Source organism: Pseudorca crassidens, chromosome 19 (genome assembly GCF_039906515.1).
Source record: "Pseudorca crassidens isolate mPseCra1 chromosome 19, mPseCra1.hap1, whole genome shotgun sequence".
Classification (NCBI taxonomy): Eukaryota; Metazoa; Chordata; class Mammalia; order Artiodactyla; family Delphinidae; genus Pseudorca; species Pseudorca crassidens.
In genome coordinates, this window is record NC_090314.1 from 49,631,168 (window position 1) to 49,658,897 (window position 27,730).

The 27,730-nt window shown below is 54.6% G+C and overlaps 2 protein-coding genes across 3 annotated transcripts in view; both read left to right on the forward strand.

The window, feature by feature from the left end:
- LOC137211677 (angiotensin-converting enzyme-like protein Ace3) lies at positions 1-16,755 on the forward strand. Its single transcript, XM_067714229.1, is given in 18 exon segments — positions 1-58; positions 5,153-5,289; positions 5,871-5,906; positions 5,908-6,030; positions 6,258-6,342; positions 6,537-6,670; positions 6,703-6,793; positions 7,457-7,590; positions 7,593-7,686; positions 7,818-7,871; positions 7,949-8,165; positions 8,438-8,661; positions 8,786-8,930; positions 11,318-11,416; positions 11,812-11,934; positions 15,674-15,858; positions 16,233-16,259; positions 16,724-16,755. Coding segments are annotated over 18 exon segments (1,998 nt in total).
- KCNH6 (potassium voltage-gated channel subfamily H member 6) overlaps positions 16,031-27,730 on the forward strand; it is a 26,027-nt gene continuing 14,327 nt past the window's right edge. For both annotated transcript variants that reach the window (XM_067714480.1, XM_067714479.1), the window contains exons 1-6: positions 16,031-16,321; positions 16,614-16,789; positions 19,076-19,898; positions 20,687-20,917; positions 26,008-26,169; positions 26,268-26,473. In XM_067714480.1, coding sequence (XP_067570581.1) covers positions 19,823-19,898; positions 20,687-20,917; positions 26,008-26,169; positions 26,268-26,473 — 675 coding nt within the window. In that variant the 5' untranslated portion in view covers positions 16,031-16,321; positions 16,614-16,789; positions 19,076-19,822. The remainder of the gene's footprint in view (positions 16,322-16,613; positions 16,790-19,075; positions 19,899-20,686; positions 20,918-26,007; positions 26,170-26,267; positions 26,474-27,730) is intronic.

Genomic DNA, 27,730 nt, shown 5'->3' on the forward strand with positions numbered 1-27,730 from the left:
ATGGTGGTTTCTCTGATCTCCCCACCCTGCCCCCAGCTGCTCACTCTGGCGCTCATGAGTGAGTCCAGTGGCTTTGGATTAGGCCTGAGTCAAATCCCACCTCTGCACTTACCACCTATGTGACCTTGAGTGATTTACTTCCATTTTCTGAGCCTCCATTTTCACACGTGTGAGATGGTTCTTATGATGCTGCTTATAATTATGATGGTTCTTATGACGCTGCCTCATGATTGCTGCAGTTGATCGAATGAGATAATACAAATTCCCGGTGCCTAGTCTCCTCTCTTTGTAATGACTGCATCATCTCCTGATAAAGATTGCTTCATATCTGCCTCCCACTTCAAACATCCCTTCGAGTTGCAAACTGGAGAGCTGGAAGGGCAAGCCCCTCACTAGAGAGACAGAGAAAGTCTTCCAGAGCAGCTCACTGCCAGCTGGATAGACATTTCTCATGATTCCTCCGTGCACCATCGGACGCTCTCGCCCCGGCAGTGCAGTGAGCTTGTTCACTTCAGGGACTCGGCTTCCATCAGTTCTCGAGACGCTCAGCCGTCATCTCCTCGTCCTTTTCAGTCTCCTCTTCGGGACTCCTGCCAGACCCAGCTTGGAGCTTCTTTCTTTGTCCTCTGTGTCTCCTCATTCCCACTCGTATTTCTCATCTCTTTTTTGTCCTGTGCTCCAAGCGATTTTCCCCAGCTGTGTCTTAGCCTGTGCATCGAGATTACTGTTTTTCCAATTTAATAACTATATTTTTTATTTTTGCATCTCTGTTACTTTCAAACCTACTGTGTTTCCACAAAAGTCTATCCTTGCTTCACAGATCCTGTTCCTTCTCTCATCCCTTTAAAGACCTTTTTTTTAAACTGTTGTAACATATACATAACATTTACCATTTTAACCTTTTTTTATTTTTAATTTTTTTTTGGCTGCATTGGGTCTTCGTTGTTGTGCTGTGCAGGCTTTCTCTAGTTGTGGCGAGTGGGGGCTACTCTTTGTTGCGGAGCACGGGCTCTAGGCACGCGGGCTTCAGTAGTTGTGGCGCACAGGCTTAGTTGCTCCGCGGCATGTGGGATCTTCCTGGACCAGGGCTTGAACCCACGTCGCCTGCTTTGGCAGGCGGATTCTTAACCACTGCACCACCAGGGAAGTCCCATTAACCATATTTAAGTGTACAGTTAAAAATGGCATTGAGTATATTCAATTGTTGTGCAACCATCACCACATCTGTTCAAGTCTCTGACTTCTTTTGAGTATACACCCCAAATTGAAATTCCTGGATCATATGGTAATTCTACGCTGTTTTCCACAGTGCCTGAGCCATTTTATAGTCCCACCAGCAGTGCACGAGGGTTCCAGTTTCTGTACGTGTTGGCCATCACTTGATGTTTTCTGGGTTTTTTTGTTTGTTTCTTTGTAATATCCATCCTAGTGGTATCTCATGGTTTTGATTTGTGTTTCCCTAATGATTAGTGATATTGAGAATCTTTTCAAGTGCTTATTATCCATTTATATATCATCTTTAGAGAGATGTCCATTCAAGTCCTTTGCCCATGTTTGAACTGGGTTGTTTGTTTGTTCACTGCTGAATTTGGGGAGCTCTTCATATATTCTGGATATTAATCACTTATCAGGTCTATGATTCGCAAATATTTTCTCCAGTTCTGTAGCTTGCCTTTTTACTCTGTTGTTAGTGTCCTTTGATGTGCAAAAACTCTTAACTTTAATGAGGTCCAACTTGTCTGTTTTTTTCTTTTGTTGCCTGAGCTTTTGGTATCATATCCAAGAAATCATTGCCAAATCCAATGTCATGGAGTTTTCCCCTGTGATTTCTTCAAAGAGTTTTATAGTCTTAGTTCTTATGTTTAGGTCTGTAATCCATTTTGAGTTAATTTTTGTAGATGGTGTAAAACCCAGATTTTAAGTCCCTTTCAGATTGCTCTAACACCTGCCCTTCCTCAGGTCTAATCCATGCCTGTGTCTGTAGTTTAGCACAGACTCTGGAGTCAAACTATGTGGATTTGAGTCCCACCTTCACTATTTGCTAGCTATGTAACTATGAGCAAGTTTCTCAACCTCTTTGTGCCCATTTTCCTTGTCTGTAAACTGGGGGAGTTGATCACAGTACCTACCTCATGGGTTTGTTGGGAGGATTCATGTCCTGAAAGCCCTCAAAGGGTCCCTCGCCCCTGGGAAATGCTCAGTGAGGGCTGGTAATCATTATTAACACCGACTACATTGGACTTCCTCTTTCACATGGAAATCTTGACCTATGAGCCATCTTCAGTGGGACAGCCTTCTGCAGGGGGACCCTTCCCATGCAACACCAGGTTGTGAAAATGTCCTCCGGGTCGGTTTCATGGTTGCTTCTTGCAGGGCTCCCTTAGAAAAGAAGCCATCTGCTGGCTCCCTTGATGTAGGCAGTACTTCCACTATGACTGGCTATCCCCAGGCAGGCACCAATGCTGCAGCCCTTTGGGCATGGATGAACTTTGATTTACCACATGGGCCCCCACTCACTGCTGCATGAGCCCTCCTTGTCTCCCAGGCATCTGAAGAGTCCCTTTTCTTGCTTTCCATCTCAGCTCTGTATTTTGCATTTTTAAAAATACTATGTTTTGACCCCAAATAGACAAAGCAATCTTGAGAAAGAAGAACAAAGCTGGAGGCATCACACTTCCAGATTTCAAACTTTATTACAAAGCTATAGTAATCAGAACGTTATGGTATTGGCATAAAAACAGACATGTAAAAAAAAAAAAAAGCCACGTAGATCAGTAGAACAGAATAGAGAGCCCAGAAATAAACCCATGCTTATATGGTCAATATATTTATGACAAAAGTCAAGAATATACAATGGGGAAAGGATAATGTCTTCAATAAATGGTGTTGGGAAAGCTGGACAGCCAGATGCAAAAGAATGAAACTGGACCCTTATCTTACACCATAGACAAAAATTAACTCAAAATGGATTAAAGACTTGAATGTAAAGCCTGAAACCATAAAACTCCTAGAAGAAAATATAGGAGGTAAGCTCCTAGATATCAGTCTTGGTAATGAATTTTTTTGGATTTGACACCAAAAGCAAAGGCAACAAAAGCAGAAATCAACAAGTGGGTCTACATCAAACTAGAAAGCTCATGCACAGCAAAAGAATCCATCAACAAAATGAAAAGGCAACCCCCAGACTTGCAGAAAATATTTGCAAATCATATATCTGATAAGGGGTTAAATATTCAACATATATAAAGAACGAATACAGCTCAATAACAACAACAAAAACAATTTGATTAAAAAGTGGGCAAAGGGGCTTCCCTGGTGGCGCAGTGGTTGAGAGTCCGCCTGCCGATGACAGGGGACACGGGTTCGTGCCCCGGTCCGGGAAGATCCCACATGACGCGGAGCGGCTGGGCCCGTGAGCCATGGCCGCTGAGCCTGCGCGTCCGGAGCCTGTGCTCCGCAACGGGAGAGGCCACAACAGTGAGAGGCCCGCGTACCGCAAAAAAAAAAAGTGGGCAAGGATCTGAATAGACTTTTTTTTCCAAAGAAGACATATGGATGGCCAAAAGTACATGAAAATGTGCACAGCATCACTAATCATCACTAATCATGAAAATGCAAATCAAAACCACAGTGAGATATCACCTCACACCTCTGAGAATGGCTGTTATCAAAAAGACAAGAAATAAGTGTGGGCAAGGATATGAAGGAAAAGAAACCCTTGTGCACTGTTGGTGGGAATGTAAATTGGTGCAGCCACTTGGAAAACAGTATGGAGGTTCCTCAAAAAATTAAAAACAGAATTGCCGTATGATATAGCAGTTCCACTTCGGGTATTATCCAAAGGAAATGAAACCAGTATCTTGACATCTGTACCCCCATGTTCATTGCAGCATTATTTACAATAGCCAAGATACGGCAACAACCTTAGTGTCCATTGATGGACACTGAAAATATAATACACACACATACACACACACCCACACACCCACACACACAAGAATACTATTTAGCCATGTAAGAGAAGGCAACAACATGAATGGAACTTCAGAGCATTATGCTAAGTGAAAGAGGTCAGACAAAGACAAATACTGTATGATCTCACTTATATGAGGAATCTAAAAAACAAAAAAACACCCCAAAACAAAACAAAACTGAACTGAACTTATAGATTGGTGATTGCCAGAGGCAAGGGTGGGAGGGTGGGTGAAACGGGTGAAGGCAGTCAAAAAGTGTAAACTTCTAGTTACAAGATAAGTCCTGAGGATGTAATGTATAGCATGATGACAATAGTTAACAACAACCAAAAAGTACTATTTTTATCATAGTAGATGGTCCTCTACCTTCCGTGCCTCCTCCTGACAGCAAACTCATAGTATCGGGCTCTCCCTGGGGAAGCAGGTGTAAGAACAGGGAAAGGGAGGAAGGGTCCTGCACAGCCCTGGGATGGTCATACATCCCACAAGAGAGAAAAAGGCCAAAAATATGAACATAGGAGGTCAAGTCAGAAGAACACGGAGAGACAACTGTGCTTCCAGAGTCCAGAGACCCGGAGATGTCATTTCCTTCCATCCATCCATCCTCCCACCCACCTGCTCAGAGGTAATCTCAGCCTGTGGAGGGAGGAGACGCATCAATCCCTGGTCATGGCCAAGGGTGGCTCCAGTGCCAGGGAGAAGTGACCGAGTAGAGTGAGACAAGCTCTGGTGTAGAAGTCAAGAGCCCTGGTTCTCCTCTTGGCTCTGCCACTGACTAGCTGTGTGAATCAGGTTGTATGGCTAGACCATTCTGGACCTCAGTCTCCTCACCTGTAAAATGGGGACAGTTGGACCAGAAGGTAGATGGGGGCTTTCCAGTTCTGACGTTCAATGGCTGACCCTTTGGCCCTTGATGTTACAATATGGAGCTTGATCGTGATTGGCCCATAGCCTCACCCAGCTCTGCTGTTCTCCTGGCCATGGGAACAAGATGGACTTGCCCTGGACCTTCCCTACTTGTGCTCTTCTATTATGGGCAGCTCTTGCCATGGCTCAGGACTGAGGCTGATCAGAACTCAGGTAGCGCTGGGACCTGAAGGAGCATGGGATCAAACAAGGGCACCAGGCAGGGGCAGACGCCTCCCAGGGCAGCATTATACCCGTCTCCTTCTCCGCAGACAAGCTCTACAATGAGGCCGTGGCAAAGGCCTTCCTGCAGTTTTATGAGCGTACAGCCCAAGTTGTGTGGAACCAGTTCATGGAGGCCACCTGGAACTATGTCACCAACATCACCAAGAATAACCGCGGGGAGATGGTGTGGTACCACTTCCACCCCAGCCCCTTCTCCCCTTGCTCTTCTCAGGGGTCTCGGTGGGGGGATGGGGAGAACCACACTTTTTTGCCCCCTTTCCAGAGCTAGAGGAAAAAGGGAAGCCCCAAAGTACATGTCAAAACAGACTGTAAGCTCCAGGCCTCTTGGTAGCCCTAAAGATCTCTAAGTAAGAGTCTGTTGTTTCTTTCCCCTTGTAGATATCCCCTGCTTGCTTTTAAGGACCAGGCTCCCTCCTTTCTCCCTCTTAGCAAATTTTTAATGATTCCAAACCCTTAAAGTGGGCTTTGGGGGACTTCCCTGGCAGTCCAGTGGTTAGGACTTCACCTTCCAATGCAGGGGGTGCGGGTTCAATCCCTGGTCGGGGAGCTAGGATCCCACATGCCTTGTGGCCAGAACCAAAACAGAGCAATATTGTAACAAATTCAATGAAGACTTTAAAAATGGTCCACATCAAAAAAAAATCTTTTAAAAAAAAAGTGGGGTTTGGGAGGAGGTTGGGGGGCTGTGAGACCCTGACACTCTCCCTCAGCCTCACATGACAAACACAGTGACCCTCCTTCCAGCTGGACAAGGACGTGGAGCGGTCCCAGCACACGCTGTGCTCTTGGCACGCGGGCCCTCCTGTTTAAGGTCGCCAGCTTCCAGGACCCAGCCGTGAAGCGCATGTTGAGTAAGCTGCAGAACTTGGACAGGGCGGTCCTGCCCAAGGAGGAGCTCCGGGAGGTGAGGACAGGCCCCCAGGTCTCCAGGGTGGGTGGGCTGCCTGACGGGGAGCCGCCGGGGGCAGGAGGGAGGTTGGCAGGCAGGGCCAGAGCTTCCTCTGGAGGAGGAGGGAAGCAGAGGCTGGCGGGAAGATGCCTTGGCCGGGCCTGCCTCTCCAGGCTGGTGGGGCTCGTACCGGGGTGGGCCCACAGGTACCGGCCTGCCCTGGGTGACACCCGTCCCCCCAGTACAACCAGATTGTGGTCCACATGGAGACCACAGACAGCATGGCCCAGGTGTGCCTGAACGAGGGGCCCTGCCTGCCCCTGGAGCCTGAGGAGCACCCGAGCCCACCCCTCCCAGCCCCAGAGTCTCAGCACCAGCCCCTTCCAGGAGCCTCTAGACTCCCACCCTGGTCCCAGCTGCCCTGTTGGGGGGGGGGGGCGGGGAGAGTGGGTGCCTGGGGCAGGTGAGGGCAGAAGGCCACCAGCCGGAGTGGGGTCCCACCTTGGCTCCTTTTCCGGGCACAGACCTCCAAGAAGTCACGGCCTCCTCCCGGGACCAGAGGGAGCTGCTGTGGGCCTGGCAGGGCTGGCGGGATGCTGTGGGTCACCAGCTCCGCAGCACCTTCAAGCGCTACCTGCAGCTGCGAAGCTCACCGGTGAGGCCCCTCCCCCGCCCCACACCTACCAGTCAGCCCAGCCGGGGGCCGACCAGGTGCTGCGTGGGGCTCAGGGCAATGCTGGGAAGGGCGAAGCAGAGTCTGCAGAGGGGAAGGGTGGTGGTAGGACCTGGAGATGGGAACCCTGAGCCCTGCCACTGGGGAGGGCAAGGTGGCTCACTCATTGTGTGGTTCCACGAATGGGGATGGGGCACTTACTGTGTGCTGGTGCTGGGGAGGTTCTGAGGATGCATAGGTGAAAAGACAAAGAAGGTGCCCACCCTCCTAGGGCTTACAGTTCGCTGGGGGACAGACGCACATCTCCAGTTGTTGCCAGCCGGGATGAATGCTGAGCAGGAAGGGGCTGCAGAGAGAGAATAGGGGAGCCCTGCTTCAGCTAGGTGGTCAGGGAAAGCCTTGCTGACGTTTATCCAAGGCCTGAAAGATGGAACGAGCCAGGCAGCAAGAAGAAAAGAGCATCCTGAAGTCCTTGGGAGGAGCTAAAGGAAGGCGGACTGGATGGGTAGGGCTTGAGGTGGGTGAAGAGCGGAACAGGGCTTTACCCAGGTCCTATCCAACCAGGCAAGGGGAAGAGCACACAGTATGTACTTTGCTAAGTGCCTTTCCACCCTGATCTCATCTAATACGGACAGTGGCTTTGGGAGGTGTTTTTCCTGTTTGGCAAATGAAGACCCCTAAGGATCTAGGAGGTCAAGTGGCTTCCCTAGAAGGTGCTTGGGTCTCCTGCCAGCCAGGCCAGGCTGAAGGGTGGTGAGCGCCTCTGAGCCCCCTCCCCTTTCCTGGGTTACAAAGACATGGGGGCCTTATGGCGGTCCACGTACAAGTCCGACACACTGGAAGAAGACCTGGAGCAGCTCTTCCAGGAGCTGCAGCCGCTCTACGTGAACCTGCACGCCTACGTGCGCCTGCGTGCGCCTGCGTGCGCCGGGCCCTGTATCACTTCTACGGGCCCGAGCTCATCGATCCGAGGGAGCCCATCCCAGCCCACGTTCTGGGTAAAACCCCAGCTGGCGGCAGAGGCAGGGCGGGCGGAGTGGGCCTCCAAGCAGGCAGGCGAGCAGGCAGGCGCTCAGGCGGGGGAGAGCCGGTCTCCTGCCTCCTCTCAGCCCTCCCCCTCCCCTTCCAGGCAACATGTGGGCTCAGTCCTGGGTCAGCGTCTTAGACCTGGTCCTGCCCTTCCGGAGAAGCACCCCGAGGACATCACGAAGATCACGTGAGGCCAGGTCAGCGCTCGGCCTCGGTCTGCCCCTGCCCACTCCGCAGCCCTGAGTGGGGCCCCACGCACTTCCTCTTCCTCACAGCAGTGGAAGTCTGAGAAAATGTTCCAAGAGGCTGAAAAATTCGTCACCTCCCTGGGGCTGCTTTCCACCCCTCCTGAGTTCTGGAAAAATGCCATGACGGAAAGGCCAACGGACGGGCGGGAGGTGGAGTGCCACGCATCCGCCTGGGACGTCTACGAGGGGAAGGACTTCAGGTGCTCAGCCTATGGCCAGCATCACCCCCTGCCTCTGCTCCTTCCGCTCTCCACCTGTCTGCCTGGCTCAGGAGGGCAGCGGGGGCGGGGGGTGGGCCAGGTGGGTGAGAGCAAAGGGCTTGGCCGCTGCGTGGATGTGAGGCCTGGAGTAACAGCATAAGGCCCTGCTGGTCTCTGGCTCGACCACCCCCGTCCCTTAACAGAGCTTGAATGGAGAAATCTCTCCTCCCAGGGCATCCCCATGCTCCTTGACCCCTGCCCTTTAACCCTAGGATAAAGAAGTGCACTGAAGTGACCATAGAAGATCTGCTCTCCATCTTCCACCAGATGGGCTATATCCAGTACTTCTTGCAGTACAAGAACCTCTCTGTGATCTTCCACACAGGCGCCAACCCAGCCTTTGAAGAGGCCGTGGGGTCGGTGATCACCCTCTCGGCCTCCTCCCATAAGCACCTGCTCAACAGAGCCCTGCTCAGCCACCAGCACCAGGATGAAGGTGATGGGGACCAAGGGGATCATAGGAGGCCAGTCTGGGCCTGGGGCTGCAGCTGGGGCTCTCCAGGCAAAGCTGAGGGGAGGGGGAACTGGGAGCAGCCTCCTAACGGCCCCACTTTCCCCAGAAGAGGAGGTCAGTTTCCTGATGAACGTTGCCCTGGAGAAGATCGCCTTCATCCCCTTCGCCTACCTGGTGGACCTGTTTCACTGGAAGGTCTTTGACGGCACCATCGAGAAGGCCGTGTACAACCAGGAGTGGTGGAACCTCAGGTGGGGAGGACCGCTGATCGGGCCCACTGCCCAGGCCCAGCGCTGCTGTGGGCTTTCCCAGGGCTTTCAGGGCAGCCTCAAGGGTACCACCTGCTACTAAAGAGCGCTGCTGCCTCTCCTGTGAGGGCAGAGCTGGGAGTGAGATGCTGCTGACCTGGGGCCATGGGGAAGCCCTGGGGTGGCGTTGGCTGTTTGCTGTCACCGGACAAAAGCGTTCCTGCTGAAGTGGGTGGGGCCCGAGCGTGCAGTCGTGGGGGATCATGTCGAGTGCAGCACCAGCTGAGCAGTCCCCTTAGCCTCTCTGGGGATCCTGGGAGCCCGGGAAGCTCGCACATTCGTTGCGCCTGGGCTCCTCCAAGAACAGGACACTGCCTGCCGGGCAGGCCTTCCTGCTCCCCCCCTCCCTTTCTGTGCCCACCAGTGGGACCAGCAGAAGGGGTGTTTGGGGGGCTGAGATCCTTCCCTCCTGTGGAAAGAGTCCTCATGGGACAGGGGCAGGCCCAGTGCCCCCTTTCCTGCTACCTGGACACGCACACACACCTGCCTCTGACTTAGCATCCCCAGACCTGTCTGCGGGCAACAGAAGGAGCACCACCAGCAGTCGGGCAGCATCAGTCTTGAGTGAGGGGCACCTGTGTCCATCCCATCACTGACCCCTGGCTGTTTGCTTGGGTAATAACTGCCCATGACTATGGCTTCTCCATCTTCACTAGGCCTCAGACTGACCAGCTCAGGTCTGCTTGTGACAGACGACCCTGATGGACCTGCTAGCTCTGCACCAGGCCCTTACGTTGGCCATTCACAGAAGAAGGTGTGACCACCCTGCGGTCACACCGCCATCCAGGGATGGCAGAGCTGGGCGCCCCTCCCTTTGTCCTCTCACCCTCACACCCCCGCCCTGAATACAGGGCCAGGCCTCACTGGAGGGACTGGCGGAGTCTTGACTTCGTGCCCCCTCCGAGGGCACCCCCACCAGCCATCTGAAGTGCCTGCCCAGGACCTTTTCCTTCCTCTCCCGGCCATGCCCACCACCACCTGAGTGATGGAAACCTGGGGTTGAGGGAGAGGGACGGCAACTCCTTGGTCCTTGAACAAAAACCTGTCAATGAGAGAGGAACTTCCCTCAGAGGATAGTTCAAGGCTCCAGTGGGCCAACAGTGAAACGATGAGCTTGTTCACAGACTTTGTCTCTTCCCAAAGATGGGTCATTTTATCCCCATTTCACAGACAACATTTTACAACAAGGCTCAGTGACAATAACTTTCCCATAGTCACACAGCTCAGAGGGGCAAAACCAGACCTGAACATGAACGTTATTAGGGTCTGCCCATGACTGTTCTGTGTCCTGCTACCAATTCCCTGATCCCTAAGCCTCGGTTTTCTTCATCTGTAGAATGGGAATAGGAGTAGTACTATACCACAGGGATGTCACTCTCTTTTCTTCTTCTTCTTTTTTTTTTTTATTGGAGTATAGTTGACTTAAATGTTGTGTTAGTTCCAGATGGACAGCACAGTGAATCAGTTATACATATACATATATCCACTGTTTTTTTTTTTTAAGATTCTTTTCCATATAGGCCATTACAGAGTATTGAGTAGAGTTCTCTGTGCTGTACAGCAGGTTCTCAGAAGTTATCTATTTTATATATAGTAGTGTGTATATGTCAGTCCCAATCTCCCAATTTATCCCACCCCGTTATCCCCTGGTATCCTCTTGGCACTTTTTTTTTTTTTAAATATTTATTTATTTTTGGCTGTGTTGGGTCTTGATTTCTGTGAGAGGGCTTTCTCTAGTTGCGGCAAGTGGGGGCCACTCTTCATCGTGGTGCGCGGGCCTCTCACTATTGCAGCCTCTCTTATTGCGGAGCACAGGCTCCAGACGTGCAGGCTCAGTAGTTGTGGCTCACGGGCCTAGTTGCTCCGCGGCATGTGGGATCTTCCCAGACCAGGGCTTGAACCCGTGTCCCCTGCATTGGCAGGCAGACTCTCAACCACTGCGCCACCAGGGAAGCCCCGGCACTTTTTATCAGATGAAACGACCTTGTTGGTTGGTCTACAACCGTCCCCCATCATTAGGATGAAAGCAGTGACCTTGCCTAGCTTATTGCCTCCTGTGCCCCCAGAACCAGGACAATGTTGAGTGAGTCTGTGTGAAGAGCTTGGCACGGTTCCTGCAGAGAGGAAGTGCTCAGTGTTCACTATTGTTATTTGATTCTGATTCCCAATCCCGTGTGTTTTCAACTCATTTATTTAATCAGTAAAAATGCATTAAGTGTGCTCTGCATGCCAAGTCGCTTTGATAGCTGTGCAAATGTTTCAAAAGGAAAAGGCTCTGGGAACCCTACCGGATGGCACTATCAAGCCCCCAGTTTGCCCCCTGCCCCCAGGTTGAAGTCCCAGGGCCTGTGCCCCACTGTCCCTCGGACAGAGAATGACTTTGATCCGGGCACCAAGTTCCACATCTCTGCCAGCTTGCCCTACATTCGGTAAAGGTCTGGGCCCTGCCAGCAGAACCGGCTCTTCGAGTTGGGAGTCGGGGGCATAGGACCCAGGCTGAGGATTTCCAGGAAGGCAGCAGATCCAAACGTCCCCCTGCACCCTCCCCACCTCCTCCCATCAGACGGCACAGCCTTCTGAGGGCCATGCCCTGAACCCACTGGGCTTTTACGTCAGCTCCCGCGTGGAGGGCAGAGCTGATGGGAAAGCGTGTCTCATGTCCCTGAGAGGAGGGAAGGAACGAGGGAGGCCAGCATAGGTTTGATTCAGAAGGCTAGGAAGGAGAGCCCTTGCAGTGCTCCAGGGCCAGCCTACCCCACTGTGACTGCGGACCCAGGCCCACCTCTGCCACCCCTCCCTAGCCAGCCTCGCCTTCTCTCCCCAGGTACTTCCTCAGCCTCGTGCTCCAGTTCCAGTTCCATGAAGCACTCTGCAAGGCCTCAGGCCACGTGGGGCCCCTGCACTGATGCGACTTCTATAACTCCTAGCTGGCTGGGAAGCTCCTGGAGTGAGTGCCTTCCTCCCTCCCCTGTCCTTGGCTCCCCTTCCCCACCTTGCAGGAAGCCTGCCCCAGGGCCCCTCTTCTCACCTGGCCACCCTAGGCCCCCTGAGCAGAGCTTGTGTTCTAGTGGAAGTTCTTCCTTCTGTCAGACTGCAGTCTCTCCTATGTTAATCAAAGCTCATTTCCTCTTGTGTAGCCCCTTGTGGTCAGAGAGACTGTTTAGCCCCTCCTGCTAACACACACACACACACACACACACACACTCACTCACTCACTCACTCACTCACTCACTCACTCCCTCCCTCCCTCACTCACATAGCCAATAAACCAAACTGTCCCAGATCAGAACCCAGTGTTGGAGTCCTGCCTCTGCCTCCATCTTCCATCTGAATCCCCTTATTCTTTCCTGGCAAGTCGCTTGCCTAGCCTCTCAGCAGCATTTGATAAGGTGCACTCTGCTTTTTCCACCTTTTCTTGGAAGCATCTGAACCCAGTTCCCAGGCCGATCCAGGTGGCTTTCACACCAGCCTCTTGGCACACTCTGATCAGCTGTGGTCTACTTTGACCCCCTACCCACAGTCTTTTTTCCTGCACTTGGTATCTAGCCCATCCTTTCCATCCCTGCCTCTGTGGCACTGCTTTCTGGTCCTGAAGCAAACCTGGAGTGGGGCGAGAGGCTGACCTGATGGTGGGAAGCATTTACTGCTACAGGCTGGGCTCCCTAACAAGCGCTCTTACAGTGTTTCACGTTAGCAGCTCATAACTTTGCAAAATGGATATTATTATCCACATTTCGTAAATGATGAAACCAAAGCTAAGAGAGGTAATGTGATCCCCTAGTGCACATCGCTCAACTAGGAAGTGGCAGAGTCATGCTTTGAGGCCCAAACTGACTCCAGAACACAATATCTTTCACCCTGTTGCTTGCATAAGTTAAACGATACTGGTCTGGTGAAGTTGACCTAGTCCACTGGTCCTAAGATCAGCGCTCTAACCACTGAAACATGAGGCCCACCCAGTGACATGGTCTTTTCCCCATTGAGTTTCAACCGATTTCAGTAGGTCCATTACCCTAACATGTCAAGGTCATGTTGAGGGTTTTTTTGGGTTTTTTTGTTTTTTTTTTTTGCGGTGGTGCGTGGGCCTCTCAATGTTGTGGCGTCTCCCGTTGTGGAGCACAGGCTGCGGACGCGCAGGCTCAGCGGCCATGGCTCACGGGCCCAGCCGCTCCGCGGCATGTGGGATCTTCCTGGACCAGGGCACGAACCTGCATCCCCTGCATCGGCAGGCGGACTCTCAACCACTGCGCCACCAGGGAAGCCCCAAAGCCTCTTTTTAGTATCCTAATAATTACCCACAATAATTTAGTATCCTTTGCAAATTTAATGAGCACATTTGTGATTCCACCATGCCATTCATCAGTAACCACAAGGCCAGATGGAGTTGCAGGACTGGTGCCTGCCTTTGCTTGCAGGAGGGTTACACCTTGCATGCCTTCTTGTCTGCCTAGTCTATTTGCTTTTCTATCTTTTCGTACTACAGCAGTTTATTCTAGTTGACTGCCCAGGTTTGAGCTTCTCTGAATGTGTGAAACATAAGAGGCCTCTCTGCTTCCTGCATTCATGTCTCTGGCTGCCTATCATTTATTCATTCAGCAAACATTTACTTGTGCACGTGCCAACCAGCCTGCCCTGCGTCCAGCAGGGGGCAATGGGCCACAGGATAAATCAATAACCGTAATCCAAGAAAGGAGATGGTGCAGTAAGAAAGGGCTTTGATGAACATGTAAAGAGAGTGAGGAGGTCATGCCAGGGGATCAAAGAGGGATCTCTGACCCCCAACGCAGGAGTAGAAAAAATAGCAGACATCCATTTTCTATACATCAACTCACTTTTGTTTTGTGGTGTTTTCTTGTTTTGGCCGCACCGCGTGGCATGTGGGATCTTAGTTCCCCGACCAGGAATCGAACCCGCACCCCCTGCAGTGGAAGCCTGGAGTCTTAACCATTGGACCGTCAGGGAATTCCCAACATCAACTCACTTTTGACTCTGAGCCTTCATCCCGCTTGGTCGCTGGGACTTTTGAGCTCAGTCATTCTCATCACTTCCCACCCCCACTCCACACAGGGCACACCAGGCTCCCAGGGTGTGACTTGACACCAAGCATGTAGAAGCCTTGCCGGTCGTCACTAGGCATATTGTGGAGGGATGGGGCAGGCACGTGCTTGCAGGGGAGAAGGGGAGGGGCAAGATCCTTGGCTGCTCTTTTGCCTAACACAGCTTAAAACTTGATTTTGCTATTTTTGACTCATCTTCCTAAATGTGATTGCCGTGGGACAGCCTCTGGGTTGGTTCTCCTGGGAAGAGAGGGTCAAAGTGGACTTGGTCCAAATTCCCAAAGTCCCCTGCCTCACGCAGCCAGCCATGAGGACCTGACCCTGTCCATGGGGCCCGTTGCTGCCACGTTGGAGTTGAGGGCTCCAGGCAGTGCCCAGTTGTCACCCTTGCAAGTTTCATGTGCTGCCCACATCAAACCTCTTGTCCCGCCCAGCCTGAAAGACTATTTCTGAGCAGGCAGACTGTGAGTGGTTGAAACTTTTCCCCCACCAGGTCCTTCCTTTTTCCCAGGACCTGGCATCTGATAAAAATCTTCTAACTTAAAGTTAGTTTTGTTTGTTTTTTTCTTTCTATCTTGATGACTTTTCTCCTCCATTTCTCTAGGCTCATAACTACATTTCCCCCCAGTGGTTTCTTCCAAGGATCCACTGACCTTTAGCTTCCCCACCTCATTCTTTCCTAGCTGTTTATTAAGCGATGTGTATAAGTCTTTGCAAGCAACAAAGCCCTCTGTGCTGCCATTATGTGACTTAATCCTCACCACAGTGAAATGCAAGTATTAATGGAACCCGGCTTTACTGATGAAGAAGCTGAGGCTAAGAGAGGTTAAACTGACTGTCTGTGGTTGTGCGGCCCGTAGCTAGCACTGCTGGATCTGAACCTGGGTCCTGTTAGTCTAGATTCCACACTCTGACTTCTGGGCCTCTCAGCCCCACCTCTCTCCTGGTCAGATCAGGGGAAACAGGTTGAGAAGCATCAACATACGCCTCCTGCTACCTCTGCCTAAGGCTAGACCCCCTGCCACCAAGCACTAGGTGTGCCTTGAGACAGAGCTGACATTTCTGCAGCGCTGCAGGCAGTGCACAGGACACATCCCATGCTAATTATCTCTCTAATCATCCCAAACGCTCCCTGTGAGACCGGAAGAGACTGAAGAGTGACCTCTCTCTGCTAACACTGAACACCTCATGGGAAACATGAGGTTTCCCTCTTGGCTTTAGGCTTATTTGAGTCCAGGAGAACAATAATCATCACAGTAGTAGTAGTAATAATAATAATAATAATATTAGGCAAACATTTATTGCCTACCTAGTATGCTCCGAGAATTGTGTTTATTTGGCCAACACAGCAACCCTAGGAGATAGGTACTGTTATTTTCTCCATTTTATGGATATGGAAATTGTAGTTCAGAAAGGTTAAGTACTTGCCCAAGGTCCCACAGCTGAGCCACAGAGGACTCAAACACAGGTTGGTGTTATTTCAAAGCTTATGATTTTATCCACTGTGCTGAGCTCTGTTGGAAGAGTCTGGGTATCACAGCCCTAAAGGCGGGGTTGGGCATACGGAGGGGTCCCAGCAGCATCAGCTGACTCCCCCACACAGCCTCACAGCTGTACCCACTCTCCCAGGGATGTCCTAAAGCTGGGCTTGAGCAAGCCCTGGCCAGAGGCCCTGCAGAAGATAACCGGGGAGACCAAGGTGTGTACAAAGGCCCTCATGACCTACTTCAAGCCCCTGCTGAACTGGCTGGTCGCCGAGAATGTGCGGCGTGGGGACATCCTGGGCTGGCCAGACTTCAGCTGTTCCTTTGAAGGTTTGGTAATCTGACCCTAATCCCACCACTGTTCTAGCCCCAAGCCCTACCCTAGCCTGCCCTGGGCCAGCCCTTACTGCAACCCAGCCTTCACCCCTAGCCCATCTATGACCTGACTTTCTGCTGTGGAGCCCTGTCTGCACCTGATGCAGCCTCGGCCGGGACCACAGCCCACGCCCCAGCCACTAGCTCGCTCGGATGCTTCCTTGCCCACTCTCCAGCTAGACTGCCGGGCTGGCTTCTGAGCACGGGGTGGGCACCTTGCCTCCCGACCCTTGCACGGAGCCACTGCTGGGTGCCATGTGGTACACAGCCCTATCTGTACCATCCCTTCCTTCTCTTCCTTTTGCTCTCTTTCTCACTCTCCTTCCCAGGCAAGGCCTTCAACTTTGGCTTGGAAGGTGGGTGCCAGAGGCTGAGGGAGAAGGCCCGTGGCAGTCAGATCCTCTCTGATCACCATGAGGTACCCTCCCCAGTTCCACCTGCTTGGCAAGATTCCTATGTCTTTCACAGAGAAAGAAACAGACAGGGAGGCATTCCTGGGTCTGGAGCTGGACCCTGCCCAGGCCAAATCTAGGCAGTGGGTGTTGCTGGCCCTGAGCTTTGTCATGTTACTGGTGGTCCTGTTGCTGGCCTACAGGCTGTACATCCTGGAAAAAAAGCTCACTGGCCCAAGACACCAGTGCGCGGGACACCAGTACTCAGGACACCAGAGCACAGGACACTCAAGTCACCACCCAAAGCCTGCTTTCTAGGCACAGCCATGGAGCCCCACCAAGTTGTCAAAGAACAGTGGCTGCTGCTGGGCCTCTGCCTCATCCTGATGTTGCGCTCAACCGGCCTGACCGTTCGGATTTTCACACAGCACAGCAGGAAGCCCCCGTGGATGAGAGCTGAATGGTGGAGCTGGGACTAGACACCAGTGTGACTGGTGAGGCTGGGGGGCAGGAGGAGGATGGCCAAGCCAGAGAGGACGTTGGGGAGGTTGAGGAGGGGGCCGCTTGCACACATAGTGCCCTGCTGTAATGGGTGCAGCTGTGGCAGATCTGGATCCATGCGGAGTTGTAACTGTGTGTGTGTGAACTCATGTATGTGAGGCCATGTGACTGTGTGATTCCATGTACGCCCTGGGTTCCAGGCCAGCCTCCTTCCCTGGGGGCGCAGGAACCATGGTTTTAGTGACTCAGGGGCTTTGTTCCTCCAAGCCATCCCCCAGCCCCAATTCATGCCCAGAACTTGTTCTTCATAGTCATGCTTTCTTTAGGAGCCCAACTGTGGGGCTGGACAGGGACTGCAGTACCCGAGGAGAATCTGCTCTGGTTAGAAACTGGACACTGCTTCAGTCCCCTTATAAAATGTATTCAAGTAGAGCCAGACACTCCTGTACAAATCATCAGCGCCCAGTTCATGAGCACGAGGCTCTGTATACTGGCCGGCACCTCTTTCTGCTGATCCTCTGGCCTGCCCTGTGTTGGGCTGCATAATCCAGCCCCCAAAAGCTGCTTGTTAGCTGTCTGAGATGCAAGTGGCCTTACAAACTGCCCCATGGCCCTCCCTGCCCCAGTCCAGGCCCTCCCAAATGGAGAGAGTGGGTAGCTGGGCACCAAGAGAAGCTTGATTAATGATTGACTTCTTTAATATTTAAACAAAGCTCATCTCCAGCCACTGCGCTCCATAGATGGCCTGGTTCAACACACACACCTGCTGCCTGGGCTGTTGCCCTGGGGATTGAGCACAGGGCAAACAGCACCTTTCCAGGCTCAGTGGGGGAGGGGAGGATGGGGAGGGAGAGCTTTAGGAGGACATTGGGGAATGAGTACTCCAGGGGCAAACCTAGGAGGAGAGAGGGAAGGCCTCTGCTCCTGCCTCTTCTCACCCTTTCTTTCTTGTGTTGTCTGTCTAACCCAAGGATGCCACACCCAATATATGGGAACTTATTGAGTTTGGACTGAGGCCCCAGGGGCTGCTGGGGAGGCTGAGAATCAATGCCTGTCAGAGATTAGGGAAACCTTGAGGAGAAGTAGCATCACAGCCAGTAACCACAGAGGGGAGGCACAGGAGCTCCAGTTGAGCTAGTGGGAAGGTGGCCAAAAGATGGAACTGGCTCTCTCTAGATTAAGGATCTGAGCCCAGAATTCAGGGGTTCAGGGTACAGAAGGACTGTACCCATAGGCTGAGACCTCCATGGATCCTACCTCTGCCCAGGTTTCAAGAGGTCTTCTTGAGTTCTGGCTGAGCCCAAGCACTTCCTGTTCTGACCGCAGGCTCCACAGGCTCCTCGTTTGATGTCTCTGTCACTGCTCTTGCTTTGCTGTGCTGCAGTGTCCTTATTTGTCCCCATTACTAGCTGTCAGCTCTGTAAGGGCAGGACACTGTGTAACACCTGTAACCGGCACAGGCCATGGCACATAGTGGGGACTTGGAAAATGTTTGAGTAAGTGAATGAATGAGTGTCCCACTGCCCAAATCCCTCCTCAGAGCTCAGCACCCCACACACTGAGCCCATGAGAAACAGCCCCACCTTTCCTCCACAGACAGCTTATCCCCCTACACACAGGGTCAGCCAGGACAACTCTGCCCCCAGCAGGAGGCCACACTTGCAGCCCTCCCATCCCCCAGCCACAGTGGCCAACGAGGCCCCCAGCAGGCATTGTGGCTCTGCGTGGCAAAGGCACATCCGACCCAGGACTCTGAGCCTCTCACCTGGACTCCAGCAAAAATCTCACTGAGCCTCCTTCTCCATCTTCCCTCCCCCACCCGCCATTGTAAAATTTCTTTCACTGGACTATTTCCTTCATGCGTAACTGCTAAACAACTTAGTTGTCCATCAGTTAAATCTAGATGTTCAAAATGGCATCTGAGGGTCTTTATCATTCCCTTCTTCTCCCACCTGACCTCTCCCACCCCCCCAGCTCAGACCCCTGCACTGATCCCACCATCAGCCTTTGCCTGAAGTGCATGCCCCATTTGAATGCTTGCCCTCCAAGGCCTGGCTTGAAACTGGCCATTGGACCCTCTGCAAAGCTCCAAGCCCACCAAGATGCTCAGTAAACTGTGGTCCCCTTCTCTCCCTCCTCTCCAAGAAGCCTCTTTCAATAAACCTCACCCCATCCCCATCTGCTTATTCTATTGTATTCATTTTCAACCTGTACTCAGACACTTTAATCAGTGGTCACTTGCTAATAGGTGGTTTTAAATCTGTTCTCTTCCCAAGCAGTGCCTGTATGCTAAGAGCTCAAGAAAGCACCTCATTGCATATTTCTTGTACATCACTCTGCCAGGACCAGGTCCTGGATGGGCTTGCCACTAGGAGTTCTACGTGGGCACTGGGGTTCAGCTGGAGCGCACCTGGTAAGGATGGGCAAGAGGTCTAACCGTACCATTGCTGGAGTCCAGCCCAACAGATCAGGAAAGAGACCTTCAGCAGAAAACCACTTGAGGCCTCTAACACCCCCTTCTGCGCCACCACCCCCCGACCCCCCATGGCCTGAGAGAGACCGCCTGGCAACGTCTGGACTGCCCTCTGGTACCGGGAGCGGGTCTGAGAGGGGCCGAGACCACAGGTCATTGGGACAGAGCAGAAGCTCCTCCAAGAAGTCCTGGAGCGGGACTCCCGCCCAGCTCCGCCCCTTAGGAGTCAGGGCCCCGCCCCTGCCCCGTTGAGTCCCGGAGAAGTTGCCCCCGCCCAGCCGCCGCCGCGCGGCTTCTTTCAGCACCGCGTCGCGGACAGCTCCCGGGCGGCCGCGGAGGGGAGGAGGCGCGGCGAGCGGCCGGCCGGGGAGGGCCGGGGAGGGCCGGGGAGAGCAGCAGAGGGTAGACGCAGGCGGGCGGGCGGGGCACGAAGCCCCGCGGCCCTCCCCGGGGGCGGCGCCCGCCCGGAGCCGGACGCTGCGGAGCCAGAGGGCAGACGGAGACGCAGGGAGCCGGGGCGCTGGTGGCTCCAGGCAGAGGCCGCAGCCGAAAGATGCCGGTCCGCAGGGGCCACGTCGCGCCCCAAAACACTTACCTGGACACCATCATCCGCAAGTTCGAGGGCCAGAGTGAGTGTGTGCGTCGGGTGGGGGCACGATCTGGAGCCCTGGTTCGGTGGCCGGAGTGGCCGGAACCCTTTACTAACTTCAGATAGAGCAGGGTGGGGGGGTACCTGAGGCTGAACGCAAAACCCTTCTCTTTAGTGTCCCCGAAACACCTTCTCCCCCAGGGAGCCCCCGCTTACCTCCAATGCTGCCCTCTCTTCTACAGCACGGTGGGCAGAGCGCAGTGCTCCCCTCCACCCCTGAGCTGTTTTTTTCCCCTTCCAAGCCCTGACCTCCCCTTCTATCACTGTACCAATTCCCTCTTGAACCGCCCCCCACCCCCCCAAATTCCTTCAGAGGTTTCCTTTTCACCCTCCTTTTCACCTCCTAACCCTAGCCACTCTGGTCTTTCCAGGAGCTCACCCAGGCCTGGCCCCGGTCTGGTCACACCCCTTTCCCTGCCTCCAGGAAGCCTTGGGCCTCCCTCCCTCTTCACGACCCCATTCATTCCTGCCCTGGTCTTCCCACAATCCCCAGCCCTGACTCCTCTTCCCTCACTCCTCTAATCACTCTCCTGCTTCCCCCTCCTGACCACCCCCTCATTACTCCCAGGAGTCCCCTGACCTTCCCCCATGGCTCTGGCCTCCTTGGTCTTCCCACCCTCCCCAGACCTGACCTCCCCCCTCCCCCATTCTGATCACCGCTCTGCTCCCCCATCCAGATCCCCCCTGACTGCTCCCAAGAGTCCCTATGATCTTTCCCTCTCTGCTGCTTGATCCTGGTTGCCATGGGCTTCCCACCTCCCACCCCAGGTCGTAAGTTCCTGATCGCCAATGCTCAGATGGAGAACTGCGCCATCATTTACTGCAACGATGGCTTCTGTGAACTCTTCGGCTACTCCCGAGTGGAAGTGATGCAGAGACCGTGCACCTGCGACTTCCTCACAGGCCCCAACACCCCACGCAGTGCCATGTCCCGCCTGGCGCAGGCCCTGCTGGGGGCCGAGGAGTGCAAGGTGGACATCCTCTACTACCGCAAGGATGGTGAGGTGCCCTCAGGCCACAGGTTCTGCAAGGCAGGCTTGGCCCCTCTCTTGTCCAGGCAGAGTGACCATGGGAAGGGCACTGACCCAGAGGACCAAAGGGTCTGGATAAATCTTGTCTCTTCTCTGGGCCTCTGTTTCCTCATCTGTAGGGTGAAGTGATGGACACTGGATGAAATGCCTTCTGAGGTCCCTTTCAGAGGCCAGGGACCAGACTGAGCCACCAACTGGTCCTGGCCCCATGCAGGGCCTCCCACACCACCATCCCTCCCCCATGTCCCTGGTCTCCTGGCTGTCCACTCTGTCACTGTCAGCCCCAGCTGTCAGGCAGCTGGGATGGAAATTAACCTTTACTCATCTCCATCTGCTCTGGGGATTAGGGGAGGAGTCACCCCCTCAAGGCCTCTGTGGCGAGGCAAGGCAAGGGGCAGCTGGCTTGAAAAGAGTGCTGGGTCTGGCTCACCAAGCCCTAGCTCCCTGGGGAGATAGGGTCTGGAGTTTGCCATGACCTGGAGGCTCATCCTGTTTGGGATGTTATTGCCAGCCCAAGCTTACTGCAAACAGAACAAAAGCATAGGTCAGGGGCTGAGGATGAAAAATCATGAAGCCCTTTAAGACCCTCCCCCCAGTGCTTCACTGGATCCGTGAGGGGAGGGAAGAGAGGAGTGGGAATTAGGATCCTGAAAGTCCCTTTGAAATCACCTGGATCAATGGCCCCACCAGCCTGGTTCTGAATCAGAATTACCTGGAGCTTGTTTTCCAAAACACACCTTCCCTAGAGAGAGGCTGACTCAGAGGTGTGGAGGGAGGACAAAGCAGGTGTATTTGTAAAAATCTCCCTGGCAGTTTGGGTGTTTTGCCAAGTTTAGGAGCCACTGGCTTAGATAAATCCCTTCCTTTCATGGATGAAGAAACCAAGGCCCAAGAAAAAGAAGGGACTTGGCCAAGATTCTACTGCTTGGGTCCAAACTGGGACTGGACCCCAAATCTCTGGATTCTTCCCTCAGAGATATCTGGTCTGAATAATCCCAAGAAGGGAGAAAGGAACCCAACAGCCTCTGTGTTTGGAGGCAGGACTCTGGGGGAAGGAAGCCTCAGAAGAGGGCCTTCCCTGGGGAAGAAGGAATGAGGACCACTGGAGTGCAGGTAAAGGGCAGGCACTGGGGCTGAGGGGTGCTGACAGCCGGGTAGCAGGGGCCTCGTGTGTGTGTGTGGAGCATGAGTGTAAGTGTGAACCTGAGCATGTGTATGTGTGTTTAAGGGCTTCCGGGTGCTTCCTGGGCAGGTCCTGGCTGTACCTCTGGCTGTCCCCTGCTGCTGCCACCCATGTGAATGGGGTAGTGATTAGGGGACTAGGAAGAACCTGGCTTAGCTTGGCAGCGCTCACAGGTTTAATGAAGTTAGAATATTTTTAAAAGCTGTGACCTCACCTCCTCACATCACTACAGAGAGGAGGTGACAGTCAAAGGAGTGAGAAGGGTCCCAGGGGAACAGGGTGGGACAGCAGGAAATGATAGCGGACAACAAGTCCTTCTCTGTCCCTCCCCTTGACCCCAGAGCTCTACCTGGGCCCCAGAGGGGTGAGGACTGACCACAGACTCCTAGTGATGTCAAATCAGAGCTCTTAGGGTCTCCTCAGCACCCTGCATGTGCCTGGGCAGGGGGTAGAGGTCAAGGCCAAGCCTTGACCCTCAGATCAGGACTCCGGTCTTCAGAACCCTGCTGGGGTCCTCTAGCAATCAGAAGGGGCCCTAGAGACCTAGTCTTGGAGGTTGTCCCTGGGTGAAAATGAAAAATTACCCACATGCCTGGTGGCCCATAAATCCCAGTCTACTCCCACCCCCATCCTAAGCCCTTCCCTGTCCTATAGTCCAAGACTTTGACCACCTGGACCTGCCCCAAATTGGCCTGAAACCCAGAAAGGGGAACCTCCTGGCTTGCATTCCCCTAAGGGAAGGATGTAATGCTCAGATAACTTATGTTCACCTTATGGTCCACTCTGACTGCATGATTGTTTTTTATCATAGTCACATACATTTTATAGTCCTGCTGGAGGGCATCCTAATGATGATTTCTTCCCTCCTCACGATACCTCTTCTCCCCCCCTCTTTCCCCCCTCTGACTCCAGGGAGGTGAGAAGGGAAGGGGTCCTGGACAGAATTCTAGCTGATTTATAATCCTCTTTTCCTCTAAAGGGGTAATCCACTGACAGTTCTCCAAGTCAAAGTTGAAGGTCTGTGTCCACATATCTCCACATTGTGCAGCTGTGTAAAGTTGGGCTCAAAGAGGCCAGGGCATTTGACAAAAATTACCCCATGAGACAGGGCTCAGAGACCCCTGAGAAACTGGCTCTGCCGCCATCTGCCTTTACTGGGACAAGTAAGAACTTAACAGCTGGAAGGCATGGGGATGGCCATAAGACTAGAACGAACGAAAGTCTGCAGGGAGGGATGGAGGGCACTCAGATCTCCCCCCCGGCCCACGCCCCTACTGGGGGCCTGTCAGAGGGGCCCATCCCTGCCTGCCTTGGCCAGATCCTCTTCTCTGATGACCCCAAACCAGAGAGTCCCTTAATCCGCAAGCCTGGGGATCCTCTAGTCCTCAGCTCCAGATCAGGAGGGTAGGGCAAGGGCTGAGGTCTGAGGTCCCAGTGTTTTCTTTACACCCACCCATGAATGTCAGAAAGACCAAGTCGGGAGGCGGTGTGGAGCCGCCCTCTCAGTGGCAGCTTTTGTGGCACCAGCTCCTCCCTGAGGGCTCACCACATGCTGGACGGGGGTGTGTAAAGAGATGGGGGCAATAGACAACAGGGAGGCTCATAGGGGAGGGGCGGGGACTATAAGAAATTGAAGGAAAGGACACATCCAAGACACAGAGCAGAGCGGAGAGCAGTGAGGTGTCCCAGGGGGCAGATGCGCCTGCTGCCCTTGGTCAGAGAGGTGACCGGGAGGAGCCCCTGGAAGGGAGAATGAGCACAGCCTGTGGCCCCCAGTCCAGGGAGCGGGCAAGGGCACAGAAACACTGCCACTCCTGGGCACAACCTAGGGTGACCACACTCACCCCCTTCCGGTCACCCGGACACAGGTGCTCATGAGCAAGGACAGCTTAGGGATCAGGAAAAGAATGCTCTGAACTCGTCCAAATCCTGATAGCCTCCTGTCTCCACCACCCCACAGGCAGCAAGCGTGAAGGTCAGGCATAGGGTGTCACGCACGGCCCCCTTCCAGCCCTCACTGCTCTGATGGGCTGGTCTTTGGTCCATTCCCAGCCTCAGTTTTCCAAAGATAGCATCAGTGGGTACAGACTGGGCCTTGGCAACCCCTAGCAGCATAGAACCTGGAGGCCCTGCTCTCTGCCCAGGTCTGCCCTCTCCCCGCCTGCTCCCAGGCCAGATTTCTGCAGTGCCAGAGAGAGTGAGGAGATAGTCTGGCCTTGGGGGCGGTGTCTCAGGTCACTGGCCAAGGAGGCTTCCTGGGTGGGTCCCAGTACCCAAGCCTCGCCATGCCCCGGGCGGACAAGAGCACCAGGCTCTGGCCTGGGAGGCAGGCCTACAGCACTGCGAGCCCAGGAGTGGGTCACAGAGGCGAGCGGGTAGCCTCTCCTCGGGGTGGATGTCTCCCGTGGGGCCCAATGCAGCAGCTGGCAGATGGCTGCCTGACGCCTGGTGCCTGGGAGTCCGGGAATCTGATCCTGGAGATTCCTGTTCCCAGGGAGGAACGTGGGAGGGAGGATGGGGGAAGCTTGGCTGCCCCCCAGCAGTAATGGTGAGAGGAAGCACACCAGAGGGCAGCTGGGGGAAGCGTGATTCTGGTGAAACCCAAAGTAGTAATAATCCTGTGAGCTAGCCTCCCACCCACTCACATTTACACACATTCTTCCATTCACTCAGTTAACAGCACCTGGAACAGGTCCTGGCAGCTGGCAAATGAGACAGACACAAACCTGCCTTCTGATAGTCATTTTACCTGAGGCCCCTGCCCTTAGCATCCATCCTGACCCTTGGGCCTGACACCCACCAACACTTTGAACTGAGGGACATGGGATGACCGGGTACCATGGAGGGGGGCTCACGGGGCATCCAGCCAGCCCACAGACTGGACTCTGGGGTACAGGGAAGTTTTAGCTTGTTTTGTTCCACTCACCTATGGGAGGGGGAGTGAGACCCTGGAGCAGAGAAAGAGGAAGAGTGGGGTCAATGGCTGGGTCTGGGCTTCCTGAGAGAGCAGGGAGAGTGGCTGGAGGGCCCATCCTGCCCCCACCCTGCCATCTATCTCCCTCTCCCTCTCCAGACCCCAGGCCACTGCCCTGCCTGCCCCGCCTCCACCCCCAGTCCCAGCACCAGCACCTCTGCCTTGAGACCATGGGCCCCTTCCAGGCCTGGAGCAGTAGCCTGGCCTTCATTCCAGTGTCCTCGCTCCAGACAAGTCCCCTCTCCTCTCCAAACTGTTATGTACTGAGAGCCCAGGGCTCCCCGCTCCAGGGCCCCAGCCAGCCCCAGCAAGTCAGTTTCTCAGAACCCCAGGCTCAGCGGAACAGGGGTCCGTGTGGGCCCTCCAGGGATCCACTGGGTGCCACCACGGAGCTTGCGGCCTCATGTGCCAACTGGCTCAGTGCCCAGCACTCAGTATGTTCTCAACAGTGAGTTCCTTCCAGCATCAGGGGAGCAGGACATCTTTGTGAGACGGGAATATGGGAGCTGAACCCAGGGCCAGCCAGAGCTACATGGGGGTAGAACACCCGACCTCACCTCCCCACTTAATCCACCCCCATCTGCTCGGCTTTAATTACAGCAGAAGCGAACCTCAAGGTTAAGCCCTGAGCTGAGGGCTGAGTGTGGACTTGGGCCCGATGCTACATTATTTTCTAATGAGAAGCTTAGCTGCTCTCTCCACCTCTGCCCTGTGGGTGGGGCACCTGCTGGGCAGTGTCACCAACCCTCTGCCCAATAGCTCTGGTGACTCTGCAGGCCTCCTCACCCCCCACGGCTGCTCTTAACTTGACCTTAACCCAGATCACTCTCTAGCTTCCCCAGGCCAGGTTCCTGCAGGAGAGGACCCCTCCAGTGACACCCCCTCCCCACGGTGTTTGCAGCCTCCAGCTTCCGCTGCCTCGTGGATGTGGTGCCCGTGAAGAATGAGGATGGGGCCGTCATTATGTTCATCCTCAACTTTGAGGACCTGGCCCAGCTCCTGGCCAAGCGAGGGAGCCGCAGCCTGTCCCAGCGCCTGCTGTCCCAGAGCTTCCTGGGCTCCGGTGAGGCGGGGAGCAGGTGGCCGGGGAGGGGCGGGGAGCACCAGGTAGAGCAGTGGGTCCCCCAGCCCTGGCTGCTCTGACCCCAGCCCTGGTTTCAGAGGGCTCTCATGGCAGGCCGGGTGCACAGGGACCTGGCCCGGGCAGGGTCAAGTACAGGACCATCAGCCAGATCCCGCAGTTCACACTCAACTTCGTGGAATTCAACCTGGAGAAGCACCGCTCGGGCTCCACTACGGAGATTGAGATCATCGCACCCCACAAGGTGGTAGAGCGGACCCAGAACGTCACCGAGAAGGTCACCCAGGTGCGGCCTGCAGGGCAGGGTGGACGGGGCTCTGCTGGGCCTCGAGGGTCCCTCCTCAGGCCATGGACTGGACTCCTCCGGGGCTGGGCTAGCAGAGGGAGCCGGCCTGCCCAGCCCCCTACTGTCTGGTCTGAGCTCCAGGCCTCTTGTCCTGCTGGAGTCTGATTCTTTAGACCTAAAGACCAACCCCAAGGCCACCACCCTGATGCTCAGCTCCCAGAACCAGGGGAGGATGGGGTCAGCAGAGCCTGTGACTAGTGCCACATCCTAGGCCTGGAGGAGCTGGGAGGGGGGAACCCGCAGGTCACCATGGAGGCCCACCCAAGGCTCTGCCAGTCCCGGAGAAGGAGAAGCAGAGAGAAGAGGTGTCAGGGCCATACTGAAGTGGATGGGGAAGCCCCAGCCCTGCTTCTGCCCCTTGCCTTTGAGGCGACGGCCAGCCCCCCCATGGCAGGATCCTTCTGCAATCCAGGCAGAGGGGAGGTGGCCCTGGCATCTTCAGGTCCCTGGGGATCAGGCCCGAAATGCCTCCCTCCCCACCACCCCACCTTGGCCAGGCCAAGGCGAACCCCCCTGGGTCCTCTGTTCCAGCTGACCCCCGTGACCCTCCTCCTGGGGCCTGATGCCCCAGTCCCCAGCTGGCCATCCAGGGGGAAATGCAGAGGGCCGTGCCCAAGGTTCAGGTTCCCTGCCACCAGCCCACTCTGTGACCTTGGGCAAGAGGCCTTATGCCCTTACTGGGCCCCGGGGCTCCCATCCGGAGGAATGAGTTGGACCGCACCGTCTCTGAGGACTCATCTGACATTGAGTGTGCTGGCCCCACAAAGCACTGAGGGCTGCCTAGGCCAGAGATGGGCAAGGGGCTGCAGGGCGAGGTAGGCGCCTACTGCAGCTTCCCTTGGGACTTTGCTTCATAAGCGGATGGGAGCAGCTCTTTTGCCTCCCTACCCCTTTTCACCTGAAGCACTGTCTGTGCCGGAGCAGATGGAGTAGAAACTCCTTGTGACCCAGCCCCTCACCAAGCACAGGAACCCTGGGAAAGGACCCCAGGTTGAGGGCTGGGCGCTTGGAGGTCAGGCAATGTGGCCCAATGACCTGGGAAGCCCACCAAGCTGCACACCCCGGGGCCCTCAGGTTGGTGGTAGGGGCCATGGGGGCTGTTGGACTGGAAAGTTGCCCGTGAAGCTCGACAGAGCTGGCTGGGGCTCGTGGTCCCTGCCCGCACCCAACCTGTCCTGCTGCCCTTCCCCCTGCCCC